The sequence below is a fragment of the Nilaparvata lugens genome, chromosome 11, assembly GCF_014356525.2.
Source record: "Nilaparvata lugens isolate BPH chromosome 11, ASM1435652v1, whole genome shotgun sequence".
Lineage (NCBI taxonomy): Eukaryota > Metazoa > Arthropoda > Insecta > Hemiptera > Delphacidae > Nilaparvata > Nilaparvata lugens.
Genome location: NC_052514.1, coordinates 24523200 through 24537927, shown reverse-complemented (window position 1 = coordinate 24537927; position 14728 = coordinate 24523200). Strand labels below are relative to the sequence as shown.

Sequence of the window (14728 nt, the reverse complement as noted above, 5' to 3'; positions counted from 1 at the left end):
TGTCAAACAAGGAATATTGACTTCATAATATTCATTTAAATTTTCATTTACTTCTTATTGTGCGAGTTTTTTTTTTTTTTTGCTTGAGTGTGGATAATGGAGTGTGACAGGGTGATTTGATGAGATGATCAAACAAACGTTCGAGTTTGTTGCTTGAACGTGGATAATGGAGAGTAAGAGGGTGATTTGATGAAATTATCATGTCTACCACAGGATTAGAATCTGCGACCAGATAACACTAGCAGATTGAAGGGTGTAACGACTTAGTCGTCTTGGCTATCCTAGTCGAAATTTTATTATTCATTGGATGCCAATATTCAATGATAATGAAATTCTCATGTAATATCTGTGTGTGTAGTGATCTTAGCTCCTATGAAAATTATGAAATTCCTTACATATGCTGAAGGACGGTGTCAGAGGCTTCCACACTCGCCAATGCTGATGTTTTAGTCGATCAGATAATAAATAAAAAATTATTATTAAAATTATATGGGAGGATAAAAAAAGAGCCTGTAATGGGTTTGGAGCAAAATCAAGTTTTGGATTGAGCTTATCAAGGATAAGGCTATGTTAAGTGAGTATTTAAGTACTGTTTCTACTTATCGTTAACATACATTTAAATCAAATCATTTGACGTATCCGATTCATTCAACTACACAGAACGATTAATAATTAATTTTTACAATCAATGCATCAAGAGTGATATAATTTCTTGAATAATTTACGTGTTTGATCCATAGATGAAATTGATAAGCAAGGTACAGGAATATTGAGTAACTGTCACATGTGATTATGAATTAACTAAGTGGTAAGACAGTAACGGTTTTAAAAAGTTCAGTACTTTCAATAATGATGAAAGATATTTGTATGTAATTACAGTATCTGCAAAGAAATAGGATAAATAATTTTTAACAATATTAGAAGGTTTTAAAACTGGACCTCGATGAAACTAAAAACAGACCTTATAATAACGATTAACACAATATAGCTACAAATATGAAATATCTATCAACGCAGAATTAAAACAACGCAAATTATTTATAAACAAAGATAACAACACAGGCTTCCGTATCAGCGGGGGCTGAACTCGTGTTAGGAAGTCGTGAACGTTTTGAGGTTAGAAAACAAGTTACAACCCCGTGGAAAAGTGGGTCGGTGACTGGTGAGCGTCACTTTCCACCCTCTTAGCCACCCTGGGGTGGAAGGGGGGCGTCTCTGTCCCACCCACCAACCAGCCCCCAAGGTAAATGTCACATGGCGACCCTCGATTTCAATCTTGTGCCAAGCTAGGCTTGTTGGTTACTCCCACTAATAACATCATATAGTGGAAAAATATGTCGGCCCAGAATTGAGAAAAACTGTCACACATTAACACTGGGTTTGCATGTGATGCCACTCATTCATTTCTTACCCATTCTCTCTCTTACTCTCAGTCTCTCTCAATCTACTTATCAATTTCAATCACTGTCTTTCTATCACTCGTCGCTCGGCCTCTCTCACTCGGTCCCTCTCTCTCTCTATTACACATGCACTTTATATGGACATTATTACAAAAAACCTTCATATGAACAGATACTTCATCAATAATTATTATTGTTATATTTGGAGAATTTAATTAAGTACGAAAAAGAATTTCAGGCTTTTAACTTATTTTTTTCTATATTGTAATGTTCTTGAACCAATAAATGTATATTATTACAAGAGATACTTGAAATCTTGCCAAACAAGGAATATTGACTTCATAATATTCATTTCAATTTTCATTTACTTCTTATTGTGCGAGTTTTTTTTTTTTTTGCTTGAGTGTGGATAATGGAGTGTGACAGGGTGATTTGATGAGATGATCAAACAAACGTTCGAGTTTGTTGCTTGAACGTGGATAATGGAGAGTAAGAGGGTGATTTGATGAAATTATCATGTCTACCACAGGATTAGAATCTGCGTCCAGATAACACTAGCAGATTGAAGGGTGTAACGACTTAGTCGTCTTGGCTATCCTAGTCGAAATTTTTATTATTCATTGGATGCCAATATTCAATGATAATGAAATTCTCATGTAATATCTGTGTGTGTAGTGATCTTAGCTCCTATGAAAATTATGAAATTCCTTACATATGCTGAAGGACGGTGTCAGAGGCTTCCACACTCGCCAATGCTGATGTTTTAGTCGATCAGATAATAAATAAAAAATTATTATTAAAATTATATGGGAGGATAAAAAAAGAGCCTGTAATGGGTTTGGAGCAAAATCAAGTTTTGGATTGAGCTTATCAAGGATAAGGCTATGTTAAGTGAGTATTTAAGTACTGTTTCTACTTATCGTTAACATACATTTAAATCAAATCATTTGACGTATCCGAATCATTCAACTACACAGAACGATTAATAATTAATTTTTACAATCAATGCATCAAGAGTGATATAATTTCTTGAATAATTTACGTGTTTGATCCATGGATGAAATTGATAAGCAAGGTACAGGAATATTGAGTAACTGTCACATGTAATTATGAATTAACTAAGTGGTAAGACAGTAACGGTTTTAAAAAGTTCAGTACTTTCAATTAATGATGAAAGATATTTGTATGTAATTACAGTATCTGCAAAGAAATAAGATAAATAATTTTTAACAATATTAGAAGGTTTTAAAACTGGACTTCGATGGAACTAAAAACAGACCTTTTAATAACGATTAACACAATATAGCTACAAATATGAAATAACTATCAACGCAGAATTAAAACAACGCAAATTATTTATAAACAAAGATAACAACACAGGCTTCCGTATCAGCGGGGGCTGAACTCGTGTTAGGAAGTCGTGAACGTTTTGAGGTTAGAAAACAAGTTACAACCCCGTGGAAAAGTGGGTCGGTGACTGGTGAGCGTCACTTTCCACCCTCTTAGCCACCCTGGGGTGGAAGGGGGGCTTCTCTGTCCCACCCTCCAACCAGCCCCCAAGGTAAATGTCACATGGCGACCCTCGATTTCAATCTTGTGCCAAGCTAGGCTTGTTGGTTACTCCCACTAATAACATCATATAGTGGAAAAATATGTCGGCCCAGAATTGAGAAAAAACTGTCACACATTAACACTGGGTTTGCATGTGATGCCACTCATTCATTTCTTACCCATTCTCTCTCTTACTCTCAGTCTCTCTCAATCTACATTGGTCAATCACTGTCTTTCTATCACTCGTCGCTCGGCCTCTCTCACTCGGTCCCTCTCTCTCTCTATTACACATGCACTCCGTCTCTTTTCTTTCCCTACCTCTGTGTGTCACTCATTCTTTGGAAATAAAAAATGTAATTCTCCCTTCTCTCTGGCTTTATCTCTTCCTCTCCTTGTTTCTCAATTTTTTTGTATTCCTGTCTTTCTAACCTCTCTCTCGATCACTCTCTGTCTCTCTGTTTCCTCTGTATCTCTCGTCATGCCTTCTTTCAACTGTTTTTTCTCTAGATCTCTTATTTTAACTCTGTGTTTTCACCTCTTAATTTTTCGCTCTATTTTTCTGTCTCTCTTCCCTCTCTTTTCCTGTTCCTGAATCCTCTCTCTATCTGTTTCTGACTCTTTGGTTCTATCTTCGTCTTGTTCTCCCTCTCCTTCATTTATTCTCTCTACTTTTTCACACCATCATCCACACCATCATCCACACTACGTTACTCTGTTTCTCTTTCTCTCCCTATACCTTACTCACTTTCCCTCTCTCTCTCTCTTTTGCTGTTCCTGTTTCTTTTATCAATATCATTCTCCAACTCTCAACTCTTGCTCATGCACATACATAAAAATGAGCTCACAGGTCAACACAGGTGATTAGCATTGAAGCCCTTCAACCAGATTCTTCAACACTAATTACTGGGGGCACGCTATATCCGTATAGCCTGCTGTATATATTACACTTTTTTTCTCATTTTGATAAAATTATTCTTGCTGATTTCATCAACAATCTTCTAATCGACTGTGCTCATAGTGAATATGTGTTCTGGCTGTTTCAATTCGATTATTTCAAAGTTATTCATCTACTATAGAATATGTATGCAATGATGAATCATATTTTAATAACGAGAATAGAACAAGCTCAACCAAAACTTATCCAAAATAAATTAAATCTTTACTTGCAACAATTCAAGTCAAGTGTTCAGTGTCATCAATATCTATCTTCTATCTATATATAAAAGCGAAATGGCACTCACTCACTGACTGACTGACTGACTCACTCGCAGAACTAAAAATCTACCAGATCAAAAACGTTAAAATTTGGAAGGTATGTTCAGTTGGCCCTTTAGAGGCGCACTAAGAAATCTTTTGGCAATATTTCAACTCTAAGGGTGGTTTTTGAGGGTTTAAAGTTCGTCTTTTAGCATGTATATTCTTCTTGTTCCAATCTCTTAATTATAATTTGAAAATGTCCATACCATATGTTAATATAGAACTATAATCTAGAGAGAGTACCTCTTCGAAACAGTTGTTAACACTGGTAACTAAATTAATAATTTTGTCAGGTTGGCATTAAGTTGAGTTGACTTTGTTAGGTTGGCACCAAGTTGAAGATTGAAATGCATTTATCGCGGAAAAATTGATTGGGCACTGCTACTTCAATCAGAGCTATTCTTGGGAATATTATATTACTGGCCGTCAGGCTTGCTTCGCTCGCCATATCCGTTTATCCAGATGTTTAGTCTGGACTGGATCGTCATAACATATTTATGATAAAAATGCTCAAACGAAAAATGCATGCTGATCTTATTCTTGGACGATCCAGTCGGGGGTTCAGGGGGCAGAGCTCCCTGGCTAGACGGATATGGCGAGCGAAGCGAGCCTGACGGCTAGTCCATCTATAAATCCATCAATGAATGAACAGTAAATAAGAAACGAAGGCTCATGTGATATTATTACTAAAAATAGCGGTATTTCAGCTCAAGAGTTGAAAAAAATTAATTTCAATTTAATTTAGGCATTTAATTATATACCACCTGACACGCACGAACGAAGCTCAAGAGCTGGATGAACAAGAAATAAACTAAATGGTTACCAAGCTGACATCTGACAACGCAGAGTTGTGAAGTGAAAATCTCATGTGATTGGCGGAGACCATAATCTTTTTGACCAATGACAAGTCGGGGGCGTACCTATGGACGGTTTGGCTCGAGCAACCCTGTCTCTTTTAATCAACAACTTAAATTCATCAATAACATAACTGGTAAGAGATTTTCAAAGATCTCTTACATTCACAAAACATAAAGTTATGGCATGACAATAAGTGAGATATTAACAAAATATTGAACACAAATCCCAATATTCTTTTTATTTATTCTGTTGGATGTTATTGAATGTGAATTAAACTTGATGTGAAATTCAACTGTTTCGAATGTAATTTATCCTGTTGGTGATAAAAACAATGTATAATCTCGTTATCTCCAATCTAACAAAAACTATACGTTAAAAATTGAAATTAGTTTCGTCTTGTTACAGAATTAGATCTCCATTGTTAGCTCATACGCACATTGTGTTTGTGTATGTGATTTTTTTAGTCATTTTACAGGAATCTAGATAAAAAATTGGTCACTGGAATGTGGGTTTTCGTGCATAATACTTATGATTGGATATTATGAAGGTTATCATTGAATACGTGCTAAAGTGGTCTACAGTGAGTTCCACATCGAACTATCAGCATTGGTTAAATGGGAAGAAATCATGTTACCTATAAGGAACGGTGACAGTCCGAAGTGAATTAAGCATACAGGCCACCAGAGTGGATATGGAGTAGGAGTAGGTCTGTGATATTCGACTAGAAAATTGATAATATGGAAGCAATTTTGTCGTGCATGTAACGGAAAACATAGTGCAACGTGCGAAATTACATGATTTTATGAATAAACTTCTATGTATGAAACAGTAACCTTAATACATTCATTGCATTCATTGATGACAATATTATCAGTAATCAATCAAGAATAGAGTTACAATCATTGATTGACTTTATTTTTCTTTTCAATCTGAACAGTAAAATACAACACCGACTATGACTCTATATACTATACTATTATTATTTTACACTATTATGTTTGTTAAGTTTTAGTATCAAGTGGGAATCGGCATGTAAATATTGTGTTGAATATCTCATGTTAGTACATAACTTTATTTGGACTATTTTTATCATAATAAATTAGGGAGAGAAACAGTTTTGGGTTTATCCTGTTGATTCTCTCCCAATCATTAATTTGATATTGTGATTGTGGAATGGATTGAATAAATAAATAGACTAAGTTGTTTGAGCTCAGCAAGAAATTAACTTGTCAATATATTATAAATTTCGGTATTTTTTTAGAAAGGTCAATGAAATACCCTCTGAGTACTCTCCCGAAATCTCTTCGACAAACTCGAATTGAAAAGCCTAGTGTTTGAATCAAACTGGATCCAATCATGGCAAAGAACGATTACCCTGCCAAAAATGAGCGTGACCTCAGGCCCATAAATAGTCCCCGGAGATTGTGCATGATAGTCTGGGCGTTTTCATGAGAGATAGCATTCCAATCAATTAGACGCATTGAAAAATAGCTCAAGACACTGAAAACCGGTGAAGCTCACTTTGCGATTACTAAAATTGATTGGCCAGGGCAAGGAGAAGTCAACTTTTTAGAATTTTCCCAAGCGAGTCGTTCTAAAATTGACTTGGGAAGGAACATAACACTTAACCAATCTAATTTTAAAAGATCTAACCATGACTCTACTATTATATTCAAATTACGTATAAATTGAATTTTTCAGTACAATAGAATAGATTTTGTAATATTGAGGTTTACTTATGACTTGATCTAATTGAAGTCTTACTGCTAGAAAATGTCTTATGCAGGATATTTCGGAAGTGAGATCTACTTGTCATGAGTATTTAATATTATGTCATTTGCTAACCTTATAAGACTGAAGTTTTCAAAGGTAATACTCGTAAAAATAAATGGAATGTGATACACATTATATTATAGCATGTTTTTGAATATCTCAGAAACAATAATCAATGTTAAGTGCGATTCTTTAAACTCAATTCATCCTGTTCAGTTTTATGTTGAATGAGAATTTGTCTATCAGATTTCATGGTACTCAATCTTCCCCATTCAGTGGTCCATCAAGCAAGAATTGAAATAATCCTTTCGAATCATTCATTCTTTCATGATCATTCAATTTTCTTTTTCACTTCAGTTTTTTATGCTTTTGCTTTCATCAGCCTTCATGGCTAGGAGTGTTATGTGGAAAACTAACTTCTGAAGAGTTCTCTACCAGAATATGTGAACCTTGAACTCAATCTATTCGATTTGGTTTCTCATACCACTACATTATGTTAAGTTTATCAAACACTTGCAGGTAACCCGTGCTCCGCGAGGGCCTAACTGATTAGAAGCTTGAAAAACTGAAAACTTGACCTACTGAAATCTTGAAGAATTCAAAATAGGCCTATAACTATCCTCGATGAATTAAGAATCTATATGCAAAATTTCAATTTAATCAGTCCAGAAGTTCAGATGTGTTGATGCGTCATTCGTGAATTACCTATATTTTACTTGTATAAGCCAATTCCTTCCTTTATTATATTATATAGATTAGATTATGACTACAAGATGTTCAAACTGAACTAGGAGGATTAACCAACAAACATTATAACAAACTTCCGAACTGAATTTATTTAATTCATTGAAGTTTCCCATTGAGCAAGAATTTTCTAGTTTATTTACTATTTACCACTTTCCATTTCATTGCGTGTAAGAACGAAACTAGAATACATCCACCAGGCTACTCTTACAACTATGATGATGCAATATCCTATGCTGGACAGTGGTCTCTCCTCTAGCATGTTCAACATAAGAAGCGACACACTTCTGCCTAACAAGTCAGCTAAAATACTGGGATTTGTGTGGCTTGTGGAGTATGAGTCACCTGGGATGACTGGGGATGCTGTGTGGAGTCCCCACAAGGAGACGCCAGGCAGACGAGGGGACACTATAAAAGGGGCCTCAGCCCTCTCCGCATCTGTCATTCCATCTTCAGCTGATCTCTGAGCATCATGACGTCAATACGGGTGAGTACAAGTGTCAACAGGCATTGGATACATTCTGCATTTGTGAAATATACAATCATGGTATACATTACTCTCATTATTGATACTCCAATATTGGAATTGCTGATTACTTTATATATTTCTTGAAGTTTGTGACTGTGTGTAACTGAATATGTTTATTTGAAGCTTTGTATATGTTTATTTAAAATGCAGAAATTCTTTACATGCTTTAAATATATGAAAATGAATGAAGATGCAAGTGAAAAATTTAATTTGATTTTACCATCCCTTGAGAAGGGATAGATTTCCTTCCATTTTCTTCAAAGACTGATAGCAAGATGAGAATAATAAAATAATGAAGACTTTTCCTTGAAAATGAAGAGTAATAATTTTTTAAGGACGTTGAGTAGGTTCTAAGGATTTGCCTTCTCTAAAGATGCTCATATCGATATCCATCGTTAATTTCTCAGATCTTGTATCTGCTACCTATTATTTTAGTCACGTTTCTTGTTTATACTGTGCGTGAATTAATTTTATTCTGATTTCAATGTCAACGGGCAATGCATTCTCATGTGCATTTTGTTTCAATTTTAAAAATTTATGAAGGATACTCAGAAATATTTATTCCATCCATACATGTCGTTGATCGATATTTAATGAACACTGTATCTTGAATTATTTACATTGCTTACAATTATTTACATATGCATCCTTGTTAATTCAATATTCGTCAGTTCTTATTCTTTGATCATCTCACATTACAATCATGTCGTTATTTTATAAATTTCTATCGTGATGGTGAGAATTGTGCTTCATGTTCTCATTCTCTTTATGAAAGAGGAGAGTCAAAATTATTTTCATTTTCTCTATTCAATATTCCAGAAAGTAGAGGCAATATTTAATATTAGAGGAAAATATATAATGTTTTATCATTGTTTGATAACTGACAAGTGTTTTAGATCATTTTTTTCTCCAAAGAGTGAGAAGTTTCCTGTGTGGAAATGCGAGCCTATGCATTTCAATAGTTCATGATTATCCAACTAGTCTTAATTTTATCGAAATTCGTATTTTCCTAGAAAACGATCAGCAAGATTTTTCATATCTCCCTTCAAACTCGAGTAGTGGAATAAAATCCTCTATAACCGTATCTCGGGCAATGGCATCTTGATTCATTGGCCATTTTTCTCCAATACATTCTATTATCAACGCTCTTTTATCTACTCATTCTGTTCTACTCTTCACCATCTTTGATGAATAAAATTTGAATTTGAATCTTCATCTTTGTGAATCTATTCAATTGTTCTCATTCTTTGTTCTTACCATCTTCTCCACTCCTCACATTGTGATAATTCTTCCTAAATCCCTCATCACCTCGTTAACCACTATTTTTATTTCTCTGCTTTTCTGCTTCTACACATTGAATCCTCGTATCTTCTTCCCCATATCCTCTATAAAATCATGAACGATCAACTTACGATGATAAAAATACAAGTCTCTTCTCTAATTATTAAACTTTGTATAATCTCCATTAGTTATCCCTTCCAACGTTCTATTCTCAACACTTCAATGTTTGATTCTTCACCTTTTTTCCTTTTCATTCCATCCCATTCGTACTCATTCCATAACCATTTTTCACTAATACATTCTATTATCAACGCTCTTTTATCTACTCATTCTGTTCTACTCTTCACCATCGTCTTCTCCTCATTTCCCAATTCTGACTCTCAACAATGCCACAACAAACTCATGTAACCTATCATTCGGACAACAGTTTTTCCATCTCTATTCAAACAGCACACACAAAGTCACTCGCATTCGCCACTCTAATATCTCCCATATCTATGTAACAGCACACACTGAATGGAAAATTGCATCGAACCACCAATAGATAGCACCACTTTCTAGGCTTGCAAAATTGCACAATGAAAAGGTGAAACGCATACTACTGTATTGTACTGCAACTACACTATTACTATATATCCCTCAAACCCATAACTCTAATTGTATGAAAGTATATCTGTATGATGGTGAGCAGTCGGAAATATAAATATATTGTACTATGATCCATAAATACAATTGTATAACTGTATTGAGGTGCGCTTTAAGAAATGTATACCTCTATAATCCATATAACTATAATAATGTTCAACATTATAACTATAGACGTCGTAATGGTGGAATCATTGGTCTTTGTAGCGTATAAACATCTTGCGTACTCGATTATGGTGATGACGTCACACAATTTTCACCAGTTTTCAATAGTTAATGCGAGTTGGATTCTGAATGGAAAGCTGAGCTTTATTGGACGCTGTGTACAAGCGATACCGTTTTGGTGGGAGTTTCCTGAATCACAAATATATTAATATCATGAATTATATCTCATAACATTATAATGTTTCCTTCTATCTTATTTTGAACACTATTTAACTGTTTCCTGACCGGCGTTTGTTTCACAATCATAAAATAAGATTGGGATGTTGATTCTCATGTATTGGTTTTTCATGTTTGGTTTGAAATTGATCTGTGAACTCTTGAAAGTTTTTAAAAAAGTTTCATCAAATTGAGATATTATACTTTGATATTGAATTAACATATAAATATTCTACCAATTCGATTAATTTAAAATTTGAATATTAAAACAATTAAAATTAATGCAACATGATTGCATTATAATGATTATTCCATTCACTTCTTCTGAAGACATAATATAATGTTCTTTGAAATTCCAATAAATATTCACAATTCTCAAGATGAGAAGAAATATATGGCAAGCTTAAAAAAAGAGAATGAATATGAAGATGTTCACAATATTTGACTGTTGATTGAAGATGGAGTCTTGAAATGGAAGTGTTTAATTAGAGAATGTTACTTTTGAAACTATTCTCAAGCATCAAGTATTTGGATGTAAAAGTTAATGTAAATTTGAAATCTAAAAAATCTTTATAGGTCTACCAGACTAGCAGACTACAATTTGAGTGAGCATGTTTAAAAAGATACAGGAAAAATATTTCAGGGTTTGAGAACCATCTATATAAGTATTGGGCTTTGAGAATTCAAGCAATGAAAAAGAAAAACATTCATTCGAATGATTCCTCATTTTTGGAAGAGTATCCTTCTCTCAAATTTCCTACTCACAGTCATAATCTAAGGTATTGTTTCATCAATTTCTCTTCCTTTAAAGATTACGCTTCGCTCCTTTTTCTATTCAATTCTCCAGAGTTTTCTTCTTTAAAATTTCCACATAGAGCGACAATATATTGTCATAGATGAACTTTTTTAATTGGAATATGAGTTTTTACTTCCTAAAATCACATTCCACTGCTGATTCTCTTTTTCAACACTGCTTGTAAAGTGAGAATTTTCTTCTATCTTCTAACTAATCTCGATTTCAATTTTCAGAATTTTTTAATCGCCTTCCTAGTGACGGGGAACGCCTTCTGTTCGCCCACCTACCAGGGTAGCAGCAGTGGAGCAGGGGCTCATGGGGGTCTAGGAGGTCACGCCCTAACCAATCACGCATCACTGTCCAACCATGCTTTATCCAATCACGGGGTTGGAAACGGTCATACGGCAGGCTACGCAGGATTGGCTGGTTTCAGTCACGCTGGCCCCTCATTCACGGCAGGTCACGGTGCCCTGCTAAGTCAAGGTCACTCTCTGCTAGGTCAAGGTCACGGTGCTTTACTAGGTCAGGGTCACGGAGGCTCAATAGTTGTAGGTCACGGAAATCTGTTTAGTGGAGCCGGGGATCACGGAAGTTCCTTCTCCAGCGGTCACGGAGCAGCTTACGGAGGAGATGCCGGAAGTCACGGAGGAGGAGCCTCCTACACTGGAGGTCACGGAGGTGGCGGAGGAGGAGGAGGAGGTCATGGTGCCGGCGAAGGTCACGGTCACGCAGTTCATGTTGATTATTATGTGAGTTCAGTAGGTTATTATTTTCTTTCAGTTTTGTGATTTGTCTTGCTGAAAATGATGCTCACATGCCCAGTTCATATTGTGAGTGCTCTGAAATGTTTCAGATGAACATTGGCTGAATAAATCTTACGCTATCCTTCCTCAATGCTATTAGTCACTGAATGATTGATTAAGAGTAGTAATTTGTTGTTGAGGGATGAGTAGAAGAACCACAGTTCAAGAGTCAGTTACAGCTCGAGAGTCAGTTTCAGGACTATTTGTCTAGTTTGGAGGGAACATCTTACAGTAAAATGAGCTTGGTTGAAGGATCCACAGGATATGAGGAGAAATTCTCCATTGAAATTGGCCAGGGATGCCCACCCTTTCTATATCAATCTGCGTCAACCACACATCCCTCCGTGGAAGCACCCCTGTATTAGCTGATATCGAATAACCTATCGCAGTAAATTGTATATTTACAATAATTGACGATTCAGTCATTATTAATTTCTAAATCACACTAATATGAAACCGTACTGATTCTGATTATCAATTTTCAATTATTTAAAACAACCACTGTTTTCTTTTGAAAATGACGGAAAATGATAAATATATAATCACAAATATTGCATTCCTGTTAAATGGTGGTAAAAAATAGGAACATTATTCACTGATACTTAACTTACTTGATAGTCAAAAATGATAGGCCAATTGACCATTTAATTCCATGTGATTCAATGTAATAGTTTAACACATTGATAATTTAATTTTCATTTAATAATTTCTATGTGATTGCAGGCCGAGCCTCACTACGCCTTCGAGTACGAGGTGCACGACCCCCACACTCACGACGTGAAGTCGCAGCACGAGACCAGGAAGGGAGACACGGTCAAGGGATTCTACAAACTGGTGGAGCCGGACGGCAGCATCAGGGAGGTCCACTACACAGCTGACAAGCACAACGGATTCAACGCCGTTGTCAAGAAGCACGGCAAGAGTGTGCATCCTGCCCATTATGGAGGTCACCAAGGCGGTCAAGGTCACGGAGGTCACAGTCAAGGTCATGCCACAAGTGGAGGGGGTGGTTATCACCAGGAAAGCTACTGAGAGGGTTTGGAGAATGATGTGAAACGTGTTGAAGCTGATATGGAAAATGTTTCTCTATCAACATTGTATGTGAGGACTGAGATGTGGTGTAGATTAAGTTAGGTTAAGCTGTATATTATTAAAGTTGTATTTTCATAGAACTTGTTTGAGTTTAATTTTTGGTACATTGATCGTACTATACAAAACACCTCACTTTCATCTCCATGTAAAATCTACCTGTTCACTAGTACCTGTTCTCTGTGTTGAAGAACTTGCTCATGATCTCTGAGATCCGCAACTTGTAATAATACAGAGTTGTTGGGAATCATCATGGAAACTAAATATTTCTTTTACAAGTATGATATGACAGTAGGTTCCATGGGAATCCCATTCTAATTGAAAAAAAAACTACTTTCTGTCGCTTCAAAATTTTTGTCTGCCATCTAGGTCCTTGGATCCATCATATGGGTCCAAATTCATTTCGAATCCAGCTTAATTTTGAATCCAACTTGATAAATGATTTCTATACAGAATTATTTGAAAAGAGAATTAATGACGAAACCAGCACATCGACAACTCAAACCGTTTCAATGATCTCAACATTTAGGGCCGGTTTCCTAGCTCGGGATTTAGCTAAGTTCTAGACTTTAACTGGCTTTAAACTCTGGAGTCAGAAAATTGGCTTTCTGAGTCAGAGCGTTAACGTAGTCGAGGACTTGAATAGACTCTGGAGTTTAGAGATCTCGTTAGACCCTGGAGTTATAATTTCGCTTTCTGAGTGAAGGACTTATAAGTTCAGGACTTGAATTAGATTCTCGCCTCTTTCCGAGTCGAGGATTTATCAAAAATCGTCAAGTCCAGAACTTAAAAAAGCGTAATTTTAAACCCTCGACTGGGGTAGTGTTTAAATTTAAGTTCTAGACTTAACTGAGAAAAACACAATTTAGTTATTGTTTTGGAGTAGATAAAAAGCCAAATAGATGTCATGGAATACCTAAATTATTTGGATTAGTTCATCTAAAATGGTTTATATAGTTTGCAAGTTCATTTTGGAATATAATTGTATCAGAATTATGCGTAAATACTAACCACATTTTACGACTGTGACATAACCTAAAAATGTTCAAACAAAATAATACAAGGATTGCCTTGGATTTTATATTCCAATCTGAATGTTATTAATTAAATGTCATATTCAACATATTAATAAAAATAATAAATTATTATTCCAGTTTTTTTCAAAACAAATACGTTTTCAAACTCAATAGCCTAATGAAATTTTTATTCCAAAATCACTGGTTAGGATCAATGATCAATAACAGCATAACGAAAATGAAATGTTTATTCATTCACCTTTCAAAGGTTTTGCTTTGAATAGGCCTATAAAGAAATCGAAACGTATTTTTACAAAATAGTTTGGAGGGCATGCTCATTTGAATTGTCCCGCTGCAATCAGCTGTTTTCGTTTTGATATAATGCCAACAATACAACAGCAAAATATTGTGAATCTCCCTTATGTTTACTGGCTTAAAGTCCTGGACCCAAATAAGTCGAGAACTTGATAGACTCCGGAGTTTAGAAAAAATCGTGACTCGGAAAGTCAATTTAGACCCGAGAGCTTATTTTAGTCCTGGACTCTGTAAGTCCAGAACTTATAGATCCCGAGCTCGGAAACCAGCCCTTAAAGATACTAATAAAT

The 14728-nt window shown here is 35.4% G+C and overlaps 2 protein-coding genes across 6 annotated transcripts in view; one reads left to right on the top strand and one right to left on the bottom strand.

Moving 5' to 3' along the window:
• Positions 1–14728, bottom strand: part of LOC111051634 (four and a half LIM domains protein 2) — a 276721-nt gene that overhangs the window by 170782 nt on the left and 91211 nt on the right. Inside the window, exon 1 of one of the 5 annotated variants that reach the window (XM_039437947.1) lies at positions 396–505. The exons of the other annotated variants lie outside the window; for them this stretch is intronic. Within the exon in view, the coding sequence (XP_039293881.1) occupies positions 396–397 (2 nt within the window). The 5' untranslated portion in view covers positions 398–505. Of the gene's footprint in view, positions 1–395; positions 506–14728 lie in introns of those variants that run through there. 5 annotated transcript variants of the gene reach the window in all.
• Positions 7954–13190, top strand: LOC111051754 (glycine-rich cell wall structural protein 2-like). The gene is made up of 3 exons (XM_022338314.2): positions 7954–8070; positions 11449–11964; positions 12742–13190. The coding sequence occupies exons 1-3, from the start codon at positions 8056–8058 to the stop codon at positions 13048–13050; spliced, it is 840 nt and encodes a 279-aa protein (XP_022194006.2). The 5' UTR covers positions 7954–8055; the 3' UTR covers positions 13051–13190.